This window comes from Hermetia illucens, chromosome 4 (assembly GCF_905115235.1).
Source record: "Hermetia illucens chromosome 4, iHerIll2.2.curated.20191125, whole genome shotgun sequence".
Taxonomy (NCBI): Eukaryota; Metazoa; Arthropoda; class Insecta; order Diptera; family Stratiomyidae; genus Hermetia; species Hermetia illucens.
Window position 1 is genome coordinate 148,119,812 of NC_051852.1, and position 27,743 is coordinate 148,147,554.

The 27,743-nt window shown below is 40.4% G+C and overlaps 1 protein-coding gene across 1 annotated transcript; it reads left to right on the forward strand.

Annotated features, from left to right (window-relative positions):
* Positions 1 to 26,884, forward strand: LOC119654292 (malonate--CoA ligase ACSF3, mitochondrial). The gene is made up of 5 exons (XM_038059596.1): positions 1 to 317; positions 562 to 847; positions 22,888 to 23,104; positions 23,163 to 24,038; positions 25,429 to 26,884. Exons 2-5 carry the CDS (start codon positions 662 to 664, stop codon positions 26,244 to 26,246), a joined length of 2,097 nt encoding a protein of 698 aa, XP_037915524.1. The 5' UTR covers positions 1 to 317; positions 562 to 661; the 3' UTR covers positions 26,247 to 26,884.
* Positions 26,885 to 27,743: the final 859 nt, after the last annotated feature.

Consider the following 27,743-nt stretch of genomic DNA (forward strand, 5'->3'; position numbering starts at 1 on the left):
CCTTCGCATTTGACGTCCGGAAAAATTGTGCTTTTGAAATTTGTTCGCAAGCGATTTGGTACGGACCGGGTCGTCGTTGACATTTCGCTAACTCGTTCGGTACAGGGAGTGGATTTGTGCGAATTTTTTATTTATAAAATTTCTCCCGAGCGAATTATCCAATATTTGTGCGAATACAAGTAGTGTCGTGCAGAGTGACAGCGACGAAAGACAAATTTCGCAGCATTTAGGAAGTAAATACACACGTGATAAATTGACGTAATATTTCTCCCCATCTCGACGGAGGGTAGAAAAAGGGCATCCCGGATAATAATTAGGTAAGTTCAGCCACTTATAAAACTCTTCCGGTCGGTTTGAGCTGCAAGCACTGGTTTCATTTGCTTGCGGCGGTTGCTGGTGAGTGACCTTCCCTTGAATTGTTTACCGGTTGGGGAGTCGGAAAGTAAAAGTTAAATGTTCGAGTTAAACGACGTATAATCCCCAATCCGCGACAAGAAGTAAATCAACCAGACTGGCGCCAGCAGGAGATTATACGCTACATTTCATTGCGTTTCTTTTCAGGCGAACACATCGCAGAGAATACTATTTTCGCTGGACGCAATTTACATAGTAATTGTCTCACAAGAAACGAAATTTCATCAGCCCGCAGAATTCTAGTGTAATGTCATCTGTTTTCTTGAGATTCAGCGTAGGTTTTCATGCCGCTCGTAGGTCTGTCCGTGGGGTCGGATGTCTGAGGGACAAGCGGCTCTGGGGCAACTTCGGTCCCCAAGTCACAGCCGGCGCTCTGCAGCAGACTCCCGGTCGGACGTACGCAACAAATATTAAAGCCCAAGACAGCACCACGGTGAGTACAGTTTACAGCAATTTTTATCTCGTTACTTTCTAGATAAGGCCAAAATCAGTAACCAGCTGAATGGCTATGAATATGCGTTAAGCCAAATGGAATGTGCCAATTAGCAATTTTTTGCCAATGTCAATGGCAGTGTCGTACTTTAATGGAATCGGGAATTGTGCAAATAGTAAACTGCGTCGATTGGCAGAGGCGCAGCAAAGTGCCGATTCGCTTGAAATAGATTAGGCGCATTCCATGGGAGCTTCAATTGAAAGTGTATACAAACAACTCGCGGGCGCCTCTTTAGTACGCATCAACTAATCGGGCAGGGAACATTTGTAAATGATACAAAAATAGGATATGTTTGCGAAACAAATGATGCATTACAAATTGGATTTCATTTCTTCCTGACGGAATTATCACAATTCGAGGGAGAAACAAACGTTCGCCCCCTGAAAGAAATACGAAATGGAATTGGAGGACTTCATATGGTAAATGGACTGCGTTGTGTCTGGTTCAAGGCGAAGAGTTCATTGATTTGGAGGGCTATCAATAGAAAACGTTTTTCTATTTTTGAATCTAACGTCTGATCTGCAGATTATTCTTACGTTTTATTATATTAAAAGGCGATTTTTGTGTGATTTTTTATAAAACTAATTGGAATCTCTATGTGAAGTATTGCATCTACCTAACCTGCTGCTAATTGTTACGCAGAATTACCTCGAATAGATGCGACGTAGTTAAACTAATTCAATTATTTTCCCTACTCTAGGTCAAAGATATTTGTTCTTGAGGTAGCGTGGAAGTTTTCCTTGCAGATTGTAATGGTTAGGAATTAATCGTAGTTCCAAGAAGATTTTTTTCAGTACTGCTACTTCCACTCCACACCGCAAAGATAACAGCTAAAATAATCCTGGAACGCATAAAAAAAATTTGAAAGCTTAACTAACAGAGAGCAGGTGTCCGACTCATTAACAGCACTAGATTCGCCGTTAATGTTTTGTCGAAGATCTGAAAATGAAACTACCTTAACACTACAAATTGAGGTTGTTTCGCACCAACGTTCTTTCGGTGCTATTATATGGGAACAGCACGTAGAAAAAGTGCCTGCAAATTTCGATGTTTTCTTTTGCTATCGAAACGTTATTCACGCCTCGGATATGGACGGAATTCTCGATTACGACTTTCGACTATCATCTAAGGAGCGAGGTTAGATGGTGGAACTTTAGAAAGCATCCCTCCCACTTTTATGGCACTGTGTTATTGTACTCCGGAAAGCCTGAACGAAGTAAGAGTGAGTCTTGTGTTGGACAAATGGTTATTATCTGGAAGGCAGTCAGATCTCTATAGTACAGTTCTATGAATGGAAGGAAACGTTCGATATAAAGATGTAAAAAATTTTCTGTGAGCCAAAGAAACAAGTCGGGAAACCGGGAGCTGGACGCTTCAGGTATGAAAGGTTTTGTGTATTTCTTATACATAGACATTTGTTTGTGCATTCGCACTTTCGGGTGACATTGACATTCGTAGTCTCGAATTTGCAAAGAAGCGACAACTTTGACCCATTTATAACTTTGTTACTAATAGTGCGCTTTCCACCAACCTTGGGAAGATTATGCTCTATGTTATAGCCTATATTACTGCAACTTTATTTTAAAGGTATTTCGGAACCTAGCCACCATATAGTGGCAGCAATTATTTTTATTTTTTCAGATTTTTCGATTGGGTAGTTTCTGAGAATGGGTCCGTTAAAGAGATGATCATTTTCGACCCCTCGCACTCCTCACCTTTCCAACAAATGTTAAAACTAAGACCAGTTTCGAAAAGTACCAAACGAGACCTTTCACTTGATATTCCACATGACTATACTTAGTGAAAAAAAAAAAAAACAATTACATCCATTCTATACGTGAGCGTTCACAGTTCCCAGCTTTCCACTAAATTTGATGTCAATCAAATAACGGTCTCTGAGAAAAATGCGTGTGATAGCCAGACAGACGCACAAAAAGGAAACCGATTTTAATAAGGTTTTGTTTTACACAAAACCTTAAAAAGACTGACGGTTTCGTCCAGGGAAGAGGCAACTCATCAGACGCTGCCTCATCTCTACCCTGTATATGCTTGGTTGCTATGCCCCAATCGAGGGGTCCGTGGACCGAAAAACGTGGGAATAAGCTGCTCTCCATTTGGTCCGGTCCAACATCAAGTGGATGTGGACTTAGGATCCCTCATATCTCAAGCAAAAATTTCTATGAACAATTAAATGCCATCTATCTGGTGATCTTCCGATCGTGCTGGGTGATTTATAGTGCCCGACAAAAAAATATTCGCATTCAACATTTTTATGATTCCACCATTTTAATTACGTATAGACAACATTTAGTCTTACCTTATGATGTTTGTTTCGGAATTTAAAGTTAAATATTTGTGTTAAAAAAGGATTGTCATATTCAGATTTAGTTCAGTATCAGTTTGCTTGGAGTTTTGGAAGGAGAGAGAGTGAAACCCCTAATTTTGTGTGAAAAAAATGTCAGGAAAGAAAAAATTAATTGTTGAGAAAAAGGCCCGTATTCTGGTTTTGCGGGAACGGGGTGATAGTAATAGGGAAAAAGGTAGAAAAATCAATTGTCCTGGGGCAAGTATTAGAAATTTGTTTAAAAAGTATGCCAGAGATGGCAGTCTGCGACGAAAACAAGGGGGCAGGAGGAAGCAGGTGATTACTCCCCGGGCCAGGCGGTCATTAGAGCGAGCATCTTTGCAGGATAGATTTGCAATTGCTCCTCAATTACGTACTGAATTGCTGGGAGCGGACAATATGTCAGTTAGTGTGAGAACGGTGCAGCAGCGGTTGAATGAATTAGAACTCAGAGCTCGAAGACCAGCAAAAAAGCCGATTTTAACGAAGGAAACATTCTAGATCTGAACTCCATAGTGAATTTATGGGCGTTCATGAAGCGGTGACTGCAACAAAGATCGATAAGGAACAAAGCAAATCTAGAAAAGAACTTGCGGACGATTTTAGTGAAAATGTATATCAATCGATGCCCGCATGAGTTGTAGAGGTGATTAGGGCGAAAGGCGATCATACTAAATACTAAAGAACGAGAATGAAAAAAAGCGAAAATTATTTTTTTTCTAATTTGGCATTTATGGATGCCTTCATTTATCTACTTTCATTAAAAAAATCGTTTAACAAATTGTTTGTGCATGTGTTTATTTCCGACGTTTCTTTGTACTCTACTATTAACACACAAATCTTCGACGAATGTACCTTTTCTCTCAAAACTTCAACTTTCCTTTCCACCATATTCTTTGAATAGAACTTCTGCTGGTGTAAATAATAAGAACTTCACATGCCATCACATGAAGCACAACTTTATTCTTTAGCTTTATGATAAACTCGAAAAAAAACCCTTTTGAACTTGGATTTTCTTTCACATTCGCAATGCGAACATTTTTTTTATCGGGCAGGCTAATTTCAGAGTTACTGAAAAACCTCCTGAAAGTATTATTTATCATTTGTGGAACCATATCCTGGCTTTGGCTTGTCAAAAATGAGGCCTAATTGGAACTTAAATTACTCTTGGATTTTTTTTATTGTTTGCAAATACTATCTTGTTTTCGTCGCCACGCACTTGCCACTTCTTGAACGGCAGCTTTTTCTTTTCAAATTCATCTGCACTGGAGTTGCCCCGGAAGTATATTATCGTTTTCGATAAAATGTTGCTAACACTTCCTACCATTGTAAAACGGAGATGAAAGTTTATCTGGACAGTTTCACCCCTTTAATTGTTAAATAAGTTTTATTGAGCGGTAAAAAAATGTTGATGATAGATGAGGATTTACATATAGTCGCAAGTGTCAATCATTTTTAAAATACTACTAAAATACTAATACTTCTTCTGGGCATCTAGAAGACATTAAGCCTTGAACACGATGTCTTTTCGTTCTTAATGATGCTTAAAAAAATGGCATTTTCGCCCTGCCTCGATTACAGGTTGGTTGGCCTGAGGTTTTTCTTGCCGAATCCAAGTTTCCAACAGATCTGAATTTTTGATGAAACGATATAAAAAAAAACTGTAAAAGTTATTGTGGCAGTTAATTGCAGCTTGGTGATCATAACGAAAAAAGGTTAGAGGTTTGTGGATTTCAATAGCTTCCACCAAGAAGAGCGCTAACATCGGCCCGTATTTGTTTTCATGTTTGCGCATCTGCTGCTTTTCATAGGTTTGGAGAACCCTGACCCCCTAAGTACAATACCGACCGCTTACATTATTCGGTAGTAGGACGGTTGAAGTCTTGAATGGGTAGGTAGGTCGCTCTGAGGAACCCAATTAGTTCTGTGTTCCGTCGTTTTGATGCCACAAACTCCAAACGTGATTGTCGTGGGAAGGGCAAGGGGAGCGGAATTTAACTGGCTCAGATCTTCAGAGTCAGTGCGTAGCGTTTGTGAAGGATAGTTGCAACCAGAAATTTTTATGAGGTTCTCAAAGCAGCCGCACACACAGCCTGGCCTTAGCTAGAACTTTGCAATCGCAAAGGAAGTGTCTGAGGGTTTCTCTTTTCCGCAATTTCCGATATGCGAATCTTAGGGTGTGACTCGTGTAAATCGCCGCAATCCTGTAAGCATTTTCACGCCGATCCGAGTCATATGAGGAAATGAGCCATCTTATGACCAGGAACCTGAAGGAGTGTTCGCTACTTTGCTTCATCAATCTGGATTATGTCGCCACTGAGTACAAAACCTTAATGGTTGTCGGTCAGAATGACTATGTTACACTTTACAGGCCTCTTGCATCACCACTATCCTGGTTGGAAAGTCTACAGCAAAATTCTTCTTGAGGCTCGGTTTGGGTGTGACGTAATCCGTTGGGAATGACTTAAGTTCCCGGGGTACTTCGTCTAGCATCTTACTATGGCTGTAGACGTCGTCGTACAGCAGTCGAAGGCTTGTAGTCTGCACTGCACACTGTAGAATATGTGATGGTCTAGGGGAAGGAGGTGCAGGAGTGCCTTGAGGGCACCGGCCGAGTAGATATGCATAAGTTTGGTTCTATTGTATTCATACTCAGTACCGTCCTCCACATAACATACTCATATCTCAGGATGGGACGAATTACGGCTGCGTATACCGAGAGATGTATCCTTAGGAGACAATACACAGATCTTCGTAACCCTCAGTTCTATCGTATCTTTAGTCTATAGTTTAACTTAAGATCCAGAGAGTTCCAATCTTTGTCCATTTAGTCGCGGTAGGTGGAATTCGGGTACCCTTATCTTGGCGGTAAATAGCTTCAGCACCGTTTTGAATAGGTTTATGCCGACTTTGCATCTTGCAGTCCACTCACAACGCACTCTGATAATGTCAATCCCCAACATTAGTATCATGAAGTGGTCAACATATGCAGTATTCCATATATCACTATGAATGATACCACCACTGGAGATGTGGGGCACCCTTCCGCCCACAGCTTTGGTCAAATGGCTACCTACCAGATCAGATTGGATTATTCTGGTTCTTAGGATTACTATCCAATGCGTAAGACACTCTTCAATTCTACTCTGGTTAAAGCCTTCTAGATGGCTTTGGTAGGAACTTTGTTGAATGCTCCTTCTATATCCAGGAAGGTAGCTAAAGTATGTTGCCTGCAGTGTGGATTCGCCTTGGAGGTAGGTACACTAAGATTTGGAGAAAGGCGACTTTTCCTCGTCCCTAAGCTGGATGTTCAGGGTCTTCAACATAAAAGGGATGAGACTGATGGACCGAAAGTCCTTTGCGGACTCATGGCCTCGCCTGCCCGCTTCCAGAATAAAGACTACACGCTCGTGTCTTGAGAAGTGTGTACATATCCGAACGAAAGACAGAACAGGACCACTTCTTGGCAGTCTTGATGGCCGACTTGCACCTCTTTAGGCAGGATATTGAAGACCTCCTTGGCCAGCTCCCTGAACAGACCCTCATTTCATCAAAGTGACAATGTTTTTTTTTTCGAGAGTTTAAATGCGGTTTTGAGTGCATTTCACAAAGCCCCGGTCTTTGACTCGATTTTCGACTGTCGTGCCAATGTTACCATTGCGAGAGCCGGAGAGTTTGTTCTTGAAAATTTTATTAAACTCATCATCATCATATCAAAAAGCTCCTCTCAATCGTCAAAGTTCTATGAACTGGAGAAGATGTCTTGAATAGAACGCTTAAAAATATAGATGAGCGTTGGGTCGCCATTGGAAATTCTCTTTTCTCGGGCACTACTTAGTTTGCCGGTCAGGCCAGAGAAGCGTCATAATATCTGACAATTGGTAAAAGCAAAATGATAAAAGTTTGGAGACTCTTTTGAATGTTGCAGAAGATTAACGGGGCGCGCGCAAGCCCCAATACCGGGAATCTTGATAGCACCTAGCTTAGTGTGTGCGGAAGCAACTACAAATGAAACGATTTTAGGAATTATACTGCATAACGAATGAGCTTAAAAGTGGTTGCAAGTTTTTCGATGGTCCGGTCAAGGATTTCCCATTTAAGAGAGTTGGAAGGAGCACTACACCGCGATACTTAGTCGTATAACCTCCTCTTCAGAATGAAATAACTTGTCATCGTAAAATGCAGGTTTGAGCTGTCCTTCCAAATAGAAATGAAATCATTTCTGCTCTCAATGCGCTTAAATGGAGTAAAACTGCCGGGCTCGGCTATCTCCTCGCGGAATTGTTCATCACAACGCCTGTAGTTTCTGCAAAGATGTTACTTCCATTTACCCGGAAATTGTAACCACTCCAGGTTTTCCGTTCGCAAACTTAACCAAAAATGAGAATTATGGTTATCACAACCACACCATCAGATTAAGACTCTCCGACGTGCCAATATTCTCTGGGAAAAATGGGAGCTGTTGAGTGATTCACGAAAATCTAAATGGAAAAGAAAATTATGAGGGACAGTCTGAAAGTTCCGGAAAGAGAATAAAGGCGAGGGTCAGGCAAATACATATAAAGGATAATTTTTTTAGTGCGAAATAATTTCAAAACTTTTTTATTATTATTCTACATAGCTTCTAGTTTATACTGAAACATATTTTCCCAGCGTTTTGGAAGTTTCCTGATTCCGCCATGATGAAAAGCTGAAGGCTGAGTCGTTAACAAATTGCGCACAAAGGATTCAAGTTTAACCGCATTTTTACCTTTATTGATACAGCCTCATGTCTTAGTCGCCATTCTATGCTTTCTTATTTTGATTCAGGTGTTTATTGGTGACCCTATATCTCATCACAGTTGAATGACGAAAATATGAAAAAACCTTCTGGTTTCTCAGCATAACAGACTAATAATCTGTGGCAAATTTCCAAACTCGGGCTTTTTGGTCAGATGAAAGAAGCCGAGGAACTTATCATATTGACATCCTTGCGAATCAATCTTGTCGACGGTGATGCGCCGTTCTTCTTCCGCAAACTACCTAACTGCACGGATATTTTCGTCTGTGATGGAAGTTTGAGGACGCCGAACGTAACTCTAATTTTCCACCATTTTGTGTCCTTCAGGAAAACTTATGCTACCCGCACACGCGGGTTTTGGGAAAAATTTCAGCCACGAATTGCACTCGAGCAGTTTTTCAATTTCCTAAAGATTTCATTCATTTTTCGCGTCAAAAACTTTATACTAATCCCTTGCGCACCAGAAGTAAGAACCACTTGCTCACTCATTGTTCTAATATACAAACAAGTCGGGAAACCGGAAGCTGGACGCTTCAGGTACGAAAGGTTTTGTGTATTTCTTAGTACGTAGCACGTAATATATCCATATATTATGTGAGAGTATCCACTTTCGGGTGATATTAACATGCATAGTCTTCAATTTTCAAAGAAGCAACAAATTTGAGGTATCATAACTTTGTCAGTAATAGTGCGATTTCCACCAAACTTGGTAAGATGATGCTCTATATTATAGCCTATATTACTGCGAAATTTCATGGTACTAGCATGAACTTAAGGGGGGCTTCTAACCAATTACAAAAAATTGTAGTAATATACTATTATTAACTTTATTTAAACAGATATCGGCATAGAAGGTATTTCGGAGCCCAGGTACCATATAGCGGCAGCCTTCTGATTGTTTTCAGATTTTTCGGTTTGGTAGTTTCTGAGAATGGCCCCCTTAAAGAAGTGATCACTTTCAACCCCCCGCGCTCCCCACCCTTCCAACAAATGTCAAAACTAACATCGGCTTTGAAAAGTACTAATCGAGACCTTTAATTTGATACCCCACATGACTATATTTGATGAAAAAAAATTTTACACTCCCAAATTTGGTGTCAATCGCTATAACCGTCTCCGAGAAAAATGCGTGTGACGGACAGACAGACAGACAGTAAACCGATTTTAATAAGGTTTTGTGTTTACACAAAACCTTAAAAACAGGATTAAAGTGCTACTGGGTGCGGAAGTGAAGTAAAGAGACCCAGATGAATTTGGTGGAAAAAATTTAGAGTTGACAACGCTTAATAACCAACTTCCCGCTTAGATTTGGTTGACTCTGTGATTCCATCACTCATGTTGAATTCGAAGTTTCTTTACCCCAGGATGTTTTTGATAAATGAGATAAATGAGCGGTAACAATAGCGATCAACATAAAAAAATAACTTTCGTATGACCATAAAGTCAAGTTGATAGTCTCGCTTGTGGCTATGAAATAAACTCAATCGTGGATCAACTCTGATCCAAACGAATACTTCGTCTATTAGCAATCATGCAATGATAAGAGCATCAGCGAAGCAAACATGCTACACCCTTGATATAAATTCAATGTGATTCAGTATTGCTATATCAAAGCCCTACATTAGTAGGCTTTAGGCGACTATTTATAACTAATCGAATTTTTCCTTGTACGATAGAAAAGAGGTCGACTGAAAGTGCAATCGTAATCAGTTTTCTTCATTTGCTTAGTAAAATTACAGTTTTCATAGATTTTAATGCGGAATAATCTAGTTAAAGTGAAACTAAAATCATTCAATTGGCACGCATGGGATTTGTATGTTGATTTTGGTAGTCTTCGAAGCTCCACCGTCTTAGGTGCTATATTAACTTCATTCATGTATAAATGAGAATCCCGAATAGAAAATTCTATAAGAGGTTCGACATGGGTCTTGACTGGAAAATAAATGGGGTTCTTGAGAATAAAAATCGACGTCTGGCACGACCATAGTCGCAAATATACAGGAGACATCACAAACATGCTCATAGACAAGAGCTTTTCATCACACAGTCTTCTCTGTAAGTTTAAAGAGACTGAAGAAAAAACAATTTTCGGACAGTTTGGTGGTAGCAAAACATTGAAGATGACCGCCTTATTGAAGGAGTCCGTCATCTCATCATCTTTAGAGTGTAAGTCTAAGTTGCTATCGTTGTCAAAGGTATTCATTGAGCTACCAAAAAAAGTTATATGTCAAGGTCAAGGGATTTTGAAAATGGTTCGTTTTGGGGCATCATGTTTGCCCTTATTTATTATTAGGAACGGTATCCCTTCATAGTCATTAAACCAGAAACTGGTCGTTGTTATGCGAAATTGTGCAATTCAAACAAAACAAGCTAAAAGGAAATTAGCAATGAAAGGAAGCATTATCCTGGATCTACATATTAGAAATATAAACTGCATATGCGCTTAGTCCAGTTTTGTTGAAAATAACCCAGCGAGACGTGAAGATAATATTTATTTTCAAACTTGGAAATCGTACCAATGCGGACTTTCCTCTGGCGCAGATATGGCAAAAATTGAAAATGCAAAGTTAAGAATGAGATTTCCTTAGGCGCATTAAAGTCAATTATTGCACGTTGGTAGTCCACCGCAGAGAGGCAACAGATGGATTCAGTTGACGTAAGAGCAGAGGAAGGTTCATGTTCATGTCAGAATGAAATCAATTGAGGCAAGATGTTTTAGCAGCTGCCTACGATGAGAAATTGTTTTTCCTTTATTGTGGCTGGTTGTGATGGAAAGAGAAGAGTCTTTGCGCAACCATTTGTAGACAATCTGGTTTTTGAAATGATCGACCAATTCGGAAACGCTATATTGCTTCCTCTCAAGAAGACTATACCCAAGATATTCAACTCCCAGCATATTTTTAGAAATTTTATGGAGACGGAAAAGTCCTGCACACGTTCGACCGCGCCCGGAGGTGCATGATCCAAATTGCGCCCATAAGGGCTAGTTAGTGCCGCGCGTGCTGTGTATGTGATGTAGTGCATTGATGTGCGCCCAAGTCGTTGCGAGCACATGGCTGTAAATTGCTCTGAGCACGTGGCAGCATTTGTCATAACAACTTCCTTTAAGATTCCTTTCGGATTAATCGTAATCGATCTAAATTGAATCATTGAGCCAATGATACTTTAAAATTCCCCTATGGGAAACTTGGTGGAAGCAAACACGCGCAAGATTCTCGGGGCTAGATCCATGTTTGCCTTCCTAGAAAGTGAGGAGCAAATAAGTAAATGCATTCAAGATCAACTTTTCGGATGCATCCGTTTCCTGCTAGGATAAGAAACACACATAAGAAAACCATCTAGACGATATCGACACACCGACACATCAATACCACTTACCTATCTACTCCCTACCCGAAAGCTGCTCCTCTTGTGTATAGTCTTTTTGCTTCCTCCGAAATGGGCTCGTGGTGGGCGTTTTTTTCTGCCCCGTTTTATTAGCTCAGCTTCTTTTGAATATTCCTTGACCCGAGTATTGACTAGCCGTTTAGTTTGCCCTACGTATGTACAAGGGCAATCTTCATAAGACATCTTGTAGATGCCGCTTTTTTCCTCTCCATTCATCGGATCTTTTTCCTTGCGTAATTACCTTTTGAGCGTGTAATTCCTGCTTCTTCCTCCTTCTTTGGCTAAGATTCGTCGCAAAGCTGGGAACATTTCCTTAGAGTAAGTTATGCTGACTCGTGTGTCCATCATCATTCATCCTCTCTTGTTCGAACAAAGTTGTTAGGCGATTTCGTTCCTTCGTACCTTGCATCTCCCTTATTAAGCTCTGGATTAGAGTTGGCCGAGATCCATTTTTTGTACCTGTATCCACAATGTATGCCTTTTCTTTTTGGAATCTTTCTTTAGTAAGTGGTATAGACAAAAGTCTGCGTGCCATGGATCGGTAGGACTTTATGCTGTCGGTTTGTTTATTTGGACATGAATTCGGTCAATGTAAATACGCCCGGCGCAACACGCAATACCATTTCGATTGAAAACATGATATATCTGTATGCTTGGTCGATATCTGATGGGCACGGTCGTTGGGCTAGAGTAAATGGAGGATTGGGAACGTACATGTCTATATACAATCTTCTTTTTTTTTAACCCTTGTACCCGCTCGCCTGGATACACTTCTCTCGGTCGTAAGCTTAAGACTCACTGCCAATTACGAGGGCGTATCAAATAAAAACCAGACTGAATGTTTAAAAATTAGAGTATCCTGTCAAGAAAATCCATTTTTCACACCGAATTGTAAGTTTTTGAATCCCTCCGGCATAAAATTTGTTTGGACGTTCTTGAAGCCACTGGCCCACGAACGACTCCACTGCCGTATCGTCCACAAATCACTTTCCTACAAGCGCTTTTTTTAGAGGCCCAAAAAATAAAAATTGCAAGGAGACAAGTCCAGACTATAGGAAGGATGTTCTAAGGTTTTCCAAACAAGGAGACAAGAATCACGCTTCTGACGGAATTTGTCCTCCTTTTTCACTGAAATGCCAATTTCACGGTAATACTGTGTATGTGCAATAGTACGCCGAGATGAATGAAACCTTTGCGATCAAAATAATCGATTGCTATTATCTTACCGGCCTCTCCTTAGCCTTCACTGGCGCCATCTCTCTGCTCTTCATCCACTCTACTGGCCTGTTTCGACTCGGCTGCTGCACCCAAGTTTTATCGCAGGTTACGATTCTATCTAAAATCACGTCTCCTTATCGGAATCGTCAGAAGAGCCGCTGAGAAACATGCAATCGGTGTCTCTTATGGTCTTCTGATAGGAGATGTGTTACACATTTAGCGGAGACTTCGAAATTCCACGATTTTTAAGGTTTTTTTTTTGTAAAACAAATCCTTATTAAAATCGGTTTACTGTCTGTCTGTCTGTCACATGCATTTTTCTCAAAAACGGTTGTAGCGATTGACACCAAATTCGGTGGAAAAGTGGAACTATGAATGCTCATGCAGACAGTGAGTTACATCATTCTACGTCGAATTTAGGGGGAACATACATGCGAAAGGGGGATGTAATTTTTTTTTTGTCAAATATGCAAATGAAAGGACTCAATTAGTACTTTTCAATGCCGGTCTTAGTTTTGACATTTGTTGGAAAGGTGGGGAGTGCGGGGGGTTGAAAGTGATCATTTCTTCAAAGGACCCATTCTCAGAAACTGCCCAAACGAAAAATCTGAAAAAAATCAGGAGGCTGCCACTATATGATGCCTAGGCTCCAAAATACCCTTCATACCGATATCTATTCAATCGAAGTTAATAAAGTTCAATAAAGTTAATAATATAATATAATATTAACCCCCTTAAGCTCATCCTAGCAAAAATGTTAGCTGTAATGTAGAGCATGATCTTACCAAGTTTGGTAGAAATCACGCTATTACTAACGAAGTTATAATACGTCAAAGTTGTCGCTTCTTTGCAAATTTAAGACTTTGAATGTCAATACCATTTGAAAATGTATATTTTCACAATGTTTTTATAAAAGAAATACACAAAACCTTTCCGTCCAGCTTCCGGTTTCCCGACTTGTTTAAACACTTCTATAGCGTATGTTGATTTCCTCAACGACTTCGAATAGGGATATTTTTCGATTTTCCTTTATGTTTTTTGCGGTAACTCGTCCTAAGGCGACGATCGTGACTCAGATTCTCGACTTCTTCACGTCCTCCCGAGAATTCCTTATGATACTCAGGTCATTGAAATGGTATTTTTTTCCAATTGTGCCCATTCAATCCAAAATTTCGGTTAGATTCACTCCCTTCCTGGCCAGTTTCTTTCGATACTAAGGAGTTCGAGAGAATTGCGGTCGATCCCTCCTTTTCAGTAAAGGTATTCGCTACCTGCACATCAATCTTTGCCAGGTATAAGACCCCTTCGGTATCATAAAAAGTTCAGTTCCGTTTATGTTTGATATTCCCTCGTATATCAAGTCGTCATTGTTTTAGTTGGTCTTTAGATTGTTTCCCGCTGATATGGATGATCAGGGCGATCTTGGCTAGTGGATTATCATCATCGTACCATCGGAAGCCTTTTTGATTATAATGCCATATCCACCGCGAATGTGAAGAAGATTCCACAGATCCAACATTTTCTTCTCAATAATCGCAGGGTAGCGTTCATTGCCTTTAGTAGCTGTCCAATACTATGGTCCATAAAGATCAATACTACTGTGAGCACCACTTTCAGCTTAATGATGATCGAGTCGATTTCATTGGGTTTTGTCACTAGAAACTGCTTTGTTCAGATGTAGTTGGAAATCGTCCTACATAATGGGATCATTCCAGGTTTAGAAGAGTTGGTCAAGATAAGCGGAGACCCTAGGAAAACATTTGCAAAGAAAAGTATGTAGAGCACTGTACGTTGGGTGTCCCGCGTGTCTTTGATGAGAATGAATGTCGCAGTGCATATCAGATGATTTTATGTGGCACGCAGTCAAAAGCCTTCTATAGATCAAGAAAGGCAATGTGAAGAGGGTGATGTTTCTACAAAAAATAGAAAATCATCTTCACAATTTCAAAAACTTTTTTTCGATTCAGAAGTTTATTGTAACGTGTAAAACAAGCCTATGGATTAGATCGATTAACTATAAATAGTTAAATTTAACATTCAACGCCATAATGGTAATGCACTAGGCGAATACGCTTCAATAACACGACCAAGTGTTATTTATGTAAATAATGGAATTCGAAATGGATTTATTTCGAAATCTTAGCATTGACTTGCATTCATTTCCAAAACCAACTGATAATTTTTTTGTCACTCAATTTTCGCAACTGTTCTGATTGTCATAAGCAGCCATTCGAAATGTTTTCATTTTCATATCAACAAAAGTTTCTTAAGTCGTATTGACATCTTACACCCCAATCGTGTTAACGATCTTTGTTTTGTTGGCAAAAAACAAATTGTCGAGACATTGATTGTCCAAAAATAAAGAAAGCATTTTAAATTTAAATCAAAATAGCGAAGATGCCAGAATTACGACTACTATCACATAGTAGCAGCTGCGTCATTGTTACTCGTGTATTTTTATCTAACTTTCTTGTTCCTGGCGCTTCATCGTTCTGACCATTTGGTTTCCCTGCTTCGACGTTATTATTGACGAGCCTTTGCGGTGATTAGAACGTAAACATTGTGGGTCTCTTTCCATTTAGTTGAGCAGCAGCAAGCATGCAGTTGCAATCGATGAGTAGATGCAAATATTTATAACTATTTTTATTTACGGACCCGAGACTTTGATAGATTTTAACATTTCTAATGTGACTTATTTGATATTCTCAAGAATGAATTGAATTTGTTTGCAATGGTGAAATTTCCGGCAACATGAATCTAATTTTCAACTTTGAACCATTCCGAAATTAAACTTTAACTGCGCACTTAAACGAAGATCAACCAGGAGTGCTGGCTTTTGATTTGTTTATTTTGATAATTATACCACGAGTATTTGCCATTTGCCACACTGTTAGATGTGGAACATTAGCTTGAATGAAGTTCATCAAGTTAATTCACAAAAGATTATTTAACATATGATAATAGCAAATATTTCACAGAACGAGAAAATCTTTTTGAAACTTGGTGTGGAAGAATATTTAGTATTATTACATAATTTTTAATTAGCGACGAAGGCGGGTGAGTAAATTTTTATTTTAATTTGCGGAAAATGAAAATTATCTATCAATGATTACCTGAAAAATTGCCACGAGCAATATTTCCAAGATTGAAAACAACATAATTTCAGTACTAAGCAGCCTAATTAAGCCAATCTTTTTGCGTAATGTCCACAACAGATTACGCTTTCTAATTATTTTAAAAGTTGTTCAAAAAACAATTTAAACAGATAGAAGACATTGATAAAATTATAACAACCTGCTATTCTCTGTTAATTATAATGAATTTTCTACCAAACTTAGCAATCTCATACTACACTATACAATGTCCTATTTATTAGCACAAAATTTTGTACTTCAAGGTTGAACTTAAGGAGGAGTATAATTAACCCTGTCCGGATAGCTTAGTGGTTAGAGCACAATGGTGTCGTATGGAAGGTCGCGCTTCAAATCTCATTGGCAGTGGGATTTGTATTGTGATTTGACGTCGGATACCAGTTGATTCGGCTGTGAATGAGTACCTGAGTGAAGTCAGGGTAATAATCTCGGCCGAGCGCAATGATGACCACATTGCCTCCTACAGGCTATCCTGTAGTGTACCGTTACGGTCTTGAATGAAGTGCTCTAACACACTTTAAGGCCCTGATCCAATATGGATTGTTTGGCCAATGATTATTATTATTTCCGAGTTATCACAATCTCGGTAGATGCCGGATTTTACCTAATACTAGCACTAAGTTCCAAGCATTTAGGCTCGGACGATCCTACCTACTTAAAAACTAAAAGGGCGCTGGTGGTGGGGGCCGGTGGTAGGTCAGTAGGAGAATCCGTCGAGTACTCCCGGCAACATCGAGCACGTATGCAAAATGGTGTACTTCTGCATGGTTTGAACCAGACTATGCGAAAGTCCCATGACATCAAGGGAAGCCGTGAGGGATTTAGGTACAATACCTGTAGCTGAAAATATTATGGGAACTACAACCACCCGCTCGAGACGCCAAATTTCTTTGATTTCCCGAGCCAATCGCTCATAGTTCACCTTCTTCTCCACGTATTTCCGTTCAATGTTGCTATTATGAGGGATAGCAACATCAATAATATACGCGGAGCGACCCGTCTTATCAACTAACAGTACGTCAGGCTTGTTGTGTGGAGTATGGCGATCAGTCAGAACTTGCCGGTCCCAGTACATGCTGCAAACAGAACTATCAAGTACTGCTTGCGGCTCATATCGGGAAACCGGACATGTTCCCGTGATCAACCCATGCTTGTATGCAAGGTTTTGATGGATAACCTTACATACAGCATTATGCCTGGTGATGTATTGCACCGGTGCCATAACAGTACAGCCAGAAATGAGATGGTCCAACGTCTCTAACGCCGAACAACACATTCTGCACTGGTCGTTCTCCACCCGTTCTTTCATGATGAGCTTTTTATAAGCTCGGGTGGCGACCACGCCGCCCTGAATGGCATACATGAACCCCTCCGTCTCAGCAAAGAGCTCTCCAGCACACAGCCATCTGTTCGTTAAATGCAAATCGACAAATGACTGCTAAAGACGGAAGGATTGGAAGATCTATCCTTCAAGTTAAGTGGAGTCAGCCCACAGTCTGCCTTGCAGACAGCCACATGCAAGGGAGTCGCCTGCTCTTTGCTGTAAAAATAAGCGAGTCGATTTGGCGATGATGTTGTGTCGCCACGTCAACAACGCCCCTACCTCCGATGTCACGAGGCAGGTCCATCCGCTCCACCGCAGACTTTGGATGATGCATTCGGAATCTGGACATATTATTATTAACCCTCCGATGAGTGAATATTTTTTTTCGTTTTATGCGGTGAATAAGTCCCTGGGCAACCTTCAACTGTTTTTGGCTGTTAAAATTGGAATTTTTCGATCATCCAAAAAGCCAAATTTATTGTTATCCCCGAATCTATTAATAAAAGCCAATTTTTCCATTTATTTCTCAAGATATATTAAATTTTAGCTATATTAAGTACTACTAGATATACATTCATTACACCTATATAGTTGCTGCGAATGTGCAAGGCATGCGGGTTTCCTGCAGTTGTGACACCGAGCCCTAGTCCAAAGAATGTTTAGCTTACGGCAGAGGTGACAGGATGGTCTATTTGATTTTGGGTCGAAAGCAGGTGCATCACCCTGTTTTGGCATTTGAATCACAATTACACCAAAAGCTTCCATCGCATTTCGTATTGTAGGGTGTTTGACTACGTGATGGTTATTGGGACGAATTTTCATGTAGGGCGTGGCAAATTGCTTAATTAATACGTGCAGCAATCAACGCGGTTTGTCAGTTTGTTTGGCCGGAGTTATCTCATCATAAATGGTAAATGCAGCCAATGCAGTTACGTCTATCATGTTAAAAAACATTGCTAGCGATCATCGCCTGGTTGGCCTCTAACAGGTACAGTACTGGGCAAAAAAATCCGATCAGTAAGAAAATCTGATTTTTGAGAAGAAATATCGAGCTGATCAAAAAAATAAATATGACGTTTTTTTTGTATTGATATTTCGCAAATAGTTTTTGGAGAAAAAAAAAACCTATGTAAAATTTTTCAGGAGGGACTTTTATTGAAAATTAGTTTACTCTACGAAAAGTAGGTGAATTTGGTTTATGATTCATATCAACAAAAAAATTCAATATTACTTACAATGTGGAACCTGTGACGTGATATTGCTCTTAAATACAAGGTATCAGATGCTCCTCCAAAATTTGTTTATAGGCTGAACCATTGACTCTTTCATCAAATAATGGAAGTCCTTTCACACCATAAAACAAATAGCAGCCCCAGATCATCCTGCTCGCCGGCTAGCGTACTTTGGTCTGAATAGACTCCCCACTGAATCGCTAACTTGACATTCTCCATACGTGGATCCCATCCGCTTCAAAAATATTAAATTCGGATTCATCGGAGAATATTATAGATTGCCACCCTTCCAGTGTCCAATTTTCTTGGTCCTTTGCCCATAAATAGCGTTCCTTCTGTGTTCTAAATGCTTTCTTTGCGGGACGCCGGCCGTGAAGTCCGCCCTCTCTGAGCCTCCGACGACCGTTGTTGCATCAATTTCTGTCCCAATGGCATCCTTGAGCTCTTTTTAATGTCCGATGAACTTTTGAACCGATCCCGCAGGCAGAATCTCCGCATCAGTCTGTCTTCGGCTGACGTAGTCTTTTTCGTCCTTCCAGAACTCTGTTTTCGGGCAGTAGATCCATTGGCTCGAAATTTTTTCAAAAAGGCAGCTACAGAGGACTGACTAAAGACCACAACGACCGCTATTTGTCATGTGCTACATTTTTCATGGAATCAGGCAATTATTTCTCCTTTGTCGATATCACTCATTTTACGTGTTTTTGCCAATCTTTTTACTTAAATTAAATTAAAATAACGGACTTACGCCAGATTAAGTAGGGCGCTCTGAAATAACCGTATTATTTTTCTTAGGCACATATGAACCAAGTGTAGCATCACCTTCGTGGAATCCAAATACCGTGCTGAGTATCGGACGTGTCCTATTTTTGCAAAACTCCTTCGGAATGAATCTTTTATTTGCACGGACTGTGCCTACATATGCGGTTCTCTGCTTAAAAAGGATCTTCGCCAAATCCAGTGTTGGAAAAAATTATCTGCGTAAACTGTACGGCCCTGCTCCTGTCCTGCACAACTTTCTGTTATTCACTTCACGTTGTCGATCCTGCTGCTTGCTAGAGTATATCATTGCATCCAATCGATAGTTAAATTTAGTGTCAAACAACCACCATACTTTTATACGGTATTTAGCCGGTATTGAAGGTATGTATTGCGTCAACCCTGTACGACTTCTGTATGGAAACAGTTGTTCGTCGACTGTCAAAGAATCGTGCGGTATGTACACCGCTTCTAAGTTTCCTTGCATCATTGTCCACACGTCATCAATGGCCACTGTCTTGCTGCTTTTTAGGCGTTCCGCGAGAGTGTTTAGATGTCTAACGTACTCTCCGAATTTGATCAAGAAGGAGTATAATAATAAAGCACTCATGCTTTTTGTTAGGCCTATTTTATACTAATTACTAAAATCGTTTATTCAGTGGCCTCTAACCTGCGGCGTGCCCATACTTTTGCGAATCGAAGAACATCTTTCATAGACGAGGGTGCGCAGATTTTTGGTGAGACCGGTCGGCTGAATATGAAGTACAGAGTCGTCTCCTCGTTTTCCTCACATTGGCTACATATAGCCGAGACAACCACCCCAATTTATTCCATGTGGTAGCTTTTGGAACATTGTCCTGTTAAAAGCCCTATTCGGATTTTCATGTCCCACTTCTTGAGAAACAAATAAAATGCCGCTCACTGGCCTCGGCTCCTTTTACAAACATGTTTCCAACCGGCAGGAATTGAAATATCTCCGTCCGGTTGCACGAATCCTTCAGAGTAGAGTTAACAATGGATGGCTGGATGTTAAATGCTAGCTCTGATTTGGCCATTATGGATCTAGGGAAGCGATGTTCGAGTACCTTGCCACCCACACAGGAATGTTTCGTTTAGTATTGATAACGCTGCCTGACTGTCGAAACTGTTTTAAATGATGCGATCCCGCCACTTTTGCTGCAAACATTCTTCTGCTACCAATAAAATGGAATATATCTCCGCCAACAATATGGTCATCATTTCTCCGGGCATTCGAATTCCGAGAACATCTCTGAGGCCGATCCGTCTTTCATGTTATCCAAAGGGACTCGTTATCATTCGTTGACCTTTCTGATATTGTTCTTGGATATGTTGCTTCCACATTAGCTCGGAACCGAAATGTGTTCTTAAATAGTTGACTGTTTGTACTGGCTGGATTTCCGCCCGTGGGTGGCGTGTAGCTGCCTCACCTATCGTTCCTAGTTCAATCTACCTACGTCTACGGAGGTACCAACGAATAGTCGTCCGAAAATATTTGCGCAAAGACCTTTGGGTTCTCCAGGAGTTATAACAAGGTGTACATTCGGAAAGTGTACACCGTAAAGCCGTCGTCGCTTTACTTTTTTTTTAAAGGTGTACATTACCAGTAGTCACAACAGAGTAGTGGTTTTCCGTCTCAGTAGACTTTCGTCCCACAAAAATATGTGGATTTTTCTCCACTCCAGCATGGAAGAAGGATCCAACTGATGGGTTTCTCTATTTATGGAAAAAATATCACCTTCATATAACGCCAGTTAATTGGAATATATGTAAATGTGTACCAGGCGCGTAGACCCAGGTCATCCATTCCTGTTATTATTAGAGCAGGAATTATGCCATCCGGGCCCCGCAGACTTGATATTTATGGAACGGATTTAATACATATCTTGCTCGTTCAAGTGATGCTAACACATCGTTCAATAAGTCCCGGGACTAACTATGAAAAGAACATTTTATCGGCAAAATTCTTTATTATTCATCAACATAATCTCCTTCAAGGGTTATACAATCATTCCAACGCTTTTCTAACTTTTCAATGCCATGTTTGTAGAACGATTTGTCTTTTGACTCAAAATAAGCCTCAGTAGCAGCGATGACCTCCTCATTTGAGCCAAATTTTTTTCCCTGGAGCATCTTTTTGAGATCCGCAAAGAGCCAGCAGTCGCTGGGGGCCAGATCCGGCGAGTACGGAGGATGAGGAAGCAGTTGGAAGCCTAATTCGTTGAATTTGGTCATCGTTTTGATTGACTTGTGGCACGGTGCGTTGTCTTGATGAAAAATGACTTTCTTCTTCTTCATGTGTGGGCGTTTTTTCGCTATTTCGGCCTTCAAACGATCCAATAACACCATGTAGTAGTCGCTATTGATGGTTTTTCCTTTTTCGAGGTAGTCAATGAAAATTATACCATTCGCATCCCAGAATACGGACGCCATCACTTTGCCGGCCGACTGTTGTGTTTTTGGATGCTTCGGGCGGCTTTTACCGGTCGTACGCCATTCAGCTGACTGCGGACTTGACTCCGGAGTGAAATAGTGAATCCATGTTTCGTCCACTGTCACATATCGACGCAAAAAATCCTGTTTATTGCGAGTAAACAGTGCCAAACAGCTCTCCGAATCATTGATACGTTGTTGCTTTTGTTCCATTGTGAGCAAACGCGGCACCCATTTGGAAAAAACCTTTTTCATAACCAATTTTTGGTGCACTACCAGTTGATATGTTCACGCGCGCACTTTCATTTTGCGGTCACCCATCACGATTTTCAATACTTGCTTGGTGTTTTCGGGAGTTACTCCCTCATTTGGCCGACCCAAACGTTCCGCATCATTTGTATCAGCACGACCGCGTTTCACGTCGAAAACCACCGACAAATGGTTGTTTTCGGCGGAGTAGAGTCCGGATAACGCTTTTCAAGCCATTGCTGAGCTTGAACAGTGTTTTTCCCATTAGAAAACAATGTTTTATCAACACACGAAACTCGTTTTGGTCCATTTTTTCACGATTGCAAAGGTAGCGTCAGTTTAACCACTATAGCTTTCTTGGTTATGTTTCGAATTACATCAAATTTTGACACATCTTATCTGAAGGTTGGTACTTCTGAACCTTGGTATATAAATGGCATTATTAGCGCCATTTCTACGCTAGTCCCGGGACTTATTGAACGATGTGTTATTTTGCATGCCAAAGTTCTTTCTCTCTGTTGAGGGCTGATGATCCTATCGGCACTGAGCTCGGATTTTAGGTACTGCCTGAAGAGTGCACTTCAAGCAAATGGTTTGCCATTTTTTCATCGCTTTCTGTGTACGCTCTGTAAACCAGTAGTAGGTATGTTACCCTGATTCACTTCAACTTCGAAGTCGAATAAAGAGAGTTAGTCTCTTCGCAAAATCACCTCTCTGATGATCGTTTAGCCAACTTTATGCTCTTCTTTAGAGCTTTCTGAGCCTCTTTGTACCGATTTCGTCCAACAGCTGAATCAGACTCCAGAGCATGGTTGAGAAGTATCCTTCTCCTTCCCTTCTCATCTTGGTAATTTTGTGAATTCTAGCAATGGATTTAAGCCCCGGGAGAATAACAACCTTTCCCTCCTTTCTGTCAGGCTTGTATACATTGGTTAATAATCATGCAAATGTTTAATGGATTCAATCTCGCTCGTTGCAGAAAAGTTCACATTCACTCTGGATTCTGGCCAAGCATAATTAGTAAAATATATAAAATTGCTATGTTATGTTTTATTAAGTAGTCAATGTTTTCATTTTTTTACAGGTCAAAAAATTCGACGCTGAAGATGAAAATGAAATTCTAGAGAAAATTAAAAACATCTTTGCTGAAGAAGAACGTTCAGGCCATGTTGTTCCCGTTTTTAAAAAGGCTCTTCTTCATGGCAATAAAGTTGCCATCAAGGATCAAATCAATGAATACACATATCATCGACTATATGCAGCAGCAAAAAGGCTATCCGCTCAAATTTCTAATCTGTGTGGTAAGTTATATCGACTAATTTCAACACTGCAATTGGAGTAATTGTCTTTTATATGTAGGAAGTGGATCCAACGCCCGCGTAACCTTCCTTTGCCCGAACGACGCCCTCTATCCAGTAGTGCAATGGGCTTGTTGGTTTTCTGGACAAGTAGCTGTGCCATTGAGTACTCGCCACCCAACCGAATTGCTGAAATACTTCGTAAAAGATAGCGAATCAACCCTTCTGATCACAACACCTGAATACGAGGCTGTAATGAAACCTATATCGGAGGCTCTACAAAAGGTCTTGATTGTTATCGATCACACATTCATTCCAGAGATAGATGCTCAGTCGTTTATATTGGATCCAAAGAATGAGAATGTCGTGCGTATGGCCGGTCAGTGGAACATTGAAGGAGTGTTGAGTGCAGATTTTTATGGAAAATCAGATGCGATGATATTGTACACGTCGGGAACAACTGGCAATCCTAAAGGCGTGGTTTTGTCTCATAAGAATGTCAATGCTCAGGTGAACTGTTTGACGGATGCCTGGCAATTCAGTTCGAAAGATTGTTTGCTTCATGTTCTTCCTTTGAATCATGTTCATGGCTGTGTAAATGCGCTCATGTGCCCGCTCAGTGTTGGTGGGAAATTAATTATGCAAGATCACTTTGATAGTCATAATGTTTGGAGTGCACTTTTGGGTATTAATACGCCTACGAAGGATCGTGTAAATATGTTCATGGGCGTACCGACAATTTACAATTTCCTCATCGATGAGTATGATAAGATTTTCGCAAAGAATTCACGAATGGTTGAATATATACAGAATCATTGCGAAAAGAATATTCGGCTGATGATTTCAGGATCGGCGCCATTACCAAATACTGTGTTTTCTCGCTGGTATGATATTTCGGGGCATCGATTATTAGAACGTTATGGAATGACGGAGATAGGTAGGTATTTTTTTTAGTGTCTTGTTTGAAAACGTTTGTATTCGGAATGATAAGACAAGATGGGATCCATTATTTAAATTTACTATTAGGTTGTTGCATATGAAATGGCCGATTTGGCAATTAAATGAAGTTAGTTGCAATTTTGCTGTATCCAACCACCATCAGTTGGCGCTGTTGGTGTCGGATAATGAAGTATACATCAAGGAGTCATTTCAGTTTTGACCATCGTTGTGATAACAGTGAATAAAAAGGAAAAAAGGACGGAGAAGAGCCAAGAACGTATACTTTTTCTGTATGAGTTCAAACTCTGTCATAAAGCAGCGGAGGCGGCCAGGAACATTAACAGCGCATTTGGAGCTAATACGGTCAGCGAACGAACCACACGGAGGTGGTTCGAAAAATTCCGGTCAAGTGACATAAACCTTCAAAGTGAGCCACGTTGACATCCAGGACCATCGATTGATAACGACGAGCTGCGTTTGCTAGTCGAATACGACACACGTCAGTCTGTGAGAGACATTGCAGAGAAACTGGGCGTACACTATTCAACAGTTTCCCGGCACTTGCAACAACTTGGAAAGGTGATAAAGCTCGACAAATGGGTTCCGCAAGCCCTTACGGAACAAAACATGGCGCTTCGAATGGAAATTTGCAATTCTTTACTCTCCCGCAACAGAAGCGATCCCTTTTTGCACAGAATAGTGACATGCGATGAAAAGTGGATATTATATGACAATCGTCGCCGATCAGTACAATGGCTAGATGCTGACGAGCCACCGAAGCATATGCCAAAACCGAGTCTCCATCCGAAGAAGGTAATGGTTACTGTTTGGTTGTCTACACCTGGGGTTTTCCACTATTCTTTCTTGGCAACTGGAGAAGCGATAAATGCACAGAAATACTGTGCCAAACTTGAGGAAATGCACCAAAAATTGAGATTAGTCAACAGAGATGATGTGATATTCCTTCACGACAATGCACGACCTCATGAATCCAGAACAACGGTTCAAAAGTTGAACGAATTGTAGTATGAGACTGCCTCATCCACCATATTCACCAGACCTTTTGCCGACCGACTACCACTTTTTTAAGCATTTGGATCATTTTTCGGCGGAATAACAATTGAGGAATGAAGAGGTCATGAAAATTGCCTTCGAACTAGCATACATGCTCTTGTATCTCGCTGGGAGAAGTGTTTTGAATCGACTGGCACCTATTTTGATTAATTCAATAAATTTTTGTAAGCTTTACAGTCGTTGCAAATTTTAGCAGTACTAAATCGGCCATTTCATATGCAGCAACCTAATATCTGAAGCAACAGGATCTTGTAATTTTATCTGTAGTATCTGTTTTCACTTATCATTCCGTACAATTTATCTTTAAATGTTAGGTATGGCCCTCAGCAATCCATATGTTGAAGACAAAGTACGGCAACGCAAACCCGGCACTGTTGGACTTCCGCTACCAGGAGTTGAAATTCGAATTGCAGATGGCGATAATAAAACGCTGTTCACATGCAAGGGAGAGGGGAACAAGGGCTTTTGGGCGAAAGACGAACAACCAGTCTACACAAAGAAACCGGATTCAAAAAGCGAACCGATAATTGGTGAACTGCAAGTGAAAGGACCAAACGTTTTCAAAGAATACTACAATCGCCCAGAGGAAACTAAAAAAGAATTCATCGATGGTTACTTCAAAACTGGTGATATCGCTTGCTATGATGATGGAAGCATTAAAATCATGGGACGCTCAAATGTAGACATCATAAAGAGTGGAGGGTTTAAGATATCCGCGCTAGAAATCGAAACGCACATTCTCGAACATCCAAGCATAAAAGATGTAGCCGTAGTGGGAATTCCAGATGATACGTGGGGTGAAAGGATAGCTGCAATTGCTGTTCTCCGGCCAAATTTCGAACTCGATTTAGAAACATTGAAAGTTTTCTGCACCGACAGGGTGGGCAAATACGCTGTCCCGTCTGTATTGAAAATTATCGATGAAATGCCACGCAATGCAATGGGCAAAATTAATAAGAGAGATGTTATAAGACTGTACTTCGGCCAGCCACAGAAGCAAGAGGCAGCGACTTCCAAAGCAACAGATCCAGCTTCTGAGAACAAATCGACAAAGTCAACAAGCTCATCGGAACCAACCGACAATGAATCGAAAAAGAGCACGACAACAGCGACGACCGAGAAAAAATCATAAATATTTTCCCATTTCTAGTTTAACGTTGAAAACGAGCCGAGAATATTTTCATCTTTTTTTTTTCTTTTTTTTTAATTTTCTGTTATAAGTTTGATATTAATTTCTGTCACTTGCGAATAAGAAAACTATATTTTATCAATCATGGAAAACCAAAAATATGCGTGAGATACAATATTTGCGTGAATGCGATTCAGGAAATTGGGTACGAAATGGAAATTCTCGTATTTTTCTCTGTTCTGAGCTTAGACCAAAGCTTAAAAAAATATTTGGATACTCTGTTTAGTGTGACATTTCCACTTGTCGATTTTTATACTTAATTTAAACTTAAAATTAATTTATCAGTACCATTTCTACTAGTAAGTTAGTTAGAATTGCACCAAGCATCACTCACGTTTCGCCAATTGAATGTGGCTATTCAGTTCGTTAGTTCTCAAAATGTTTTCATGTTTTGAGTCGAATCTATTTTGTTGAAAGACAATTTTTGGCACCTATTATTGTCGCATTATGGAAAAGGAGAAATCGACTGTGAAAAATATTGGAAAATTGATTGTTATAATGTTAAAAATATGATTTGATATCATGTAGGGAATAGAATGTGTAAATGAAGAAAATGATCAAATATTTGCTTGACAAATTAAGACCGAGTTTTATTTTTAAATATTGTTCCTGATTTCCTCCTCCTGTTTCAAGTGGGAAGACTTAGGCTGGCTTGTTTAATGGGTTGTTGACCGAAGCCGACCTACAGGTGAGAGCTTCCCCAAAAACCTATAAAATTTGGCGTGATTGATCGTGAAGAACGGCCCGCAAATACTGGAACTCCGCTGAAGTGTTCCATGGACACGCGCTTACAAGCCTCTGTGCTCCTTTTGGGCGCTTCAGTTCCTCACGTGTCATTATACAAAACCTCATATAACGTTGAACCGTCGCGTGAGTCCTCATCGGAACTTAAAAGACAATAACAATCATTAGAATGTCGCACGAACGTAGCGGAAGAAAACGTGAGCTAAAACTGGAAAATAAAAAAATTAACTGCTCGACCGCGTACGTGGAGTGCGAATGAAGGCGACGTTAAAATTACACTCCACCCGACTGAATGCCGCGATTGATGCAATATATGGTTGTCATTTATCCCTTCAGTTTCGTCACCATATCCCGAGATCCCTGCACTCCTTTACTATCCTGCGCCAAGTGCCCTTGGGGCAACCCATTCATCAGCCATCTTAGGAGAGTGGATTCCACTGCGTGGTATAGTCTGCAATGCAATCGTCGCTGCTTCTTAATATGTGACCTACCCATTGCCACTTCTGATAACAGTGCATACGAGGGCCCGGCCAAGTTTTCTTACGAGAGAATCAGGCCAGCGTACTCCAATGATACGACCCAGAGAGGTGTTGACGAAGGTTTGAAGCTTTTAAGTAAGAATGGAGTTCACCTTCCATTAATGCAATTAGAAAGAAAGCAATGACCCGTCAGACTGAAAACCATGGTTTTATTGGT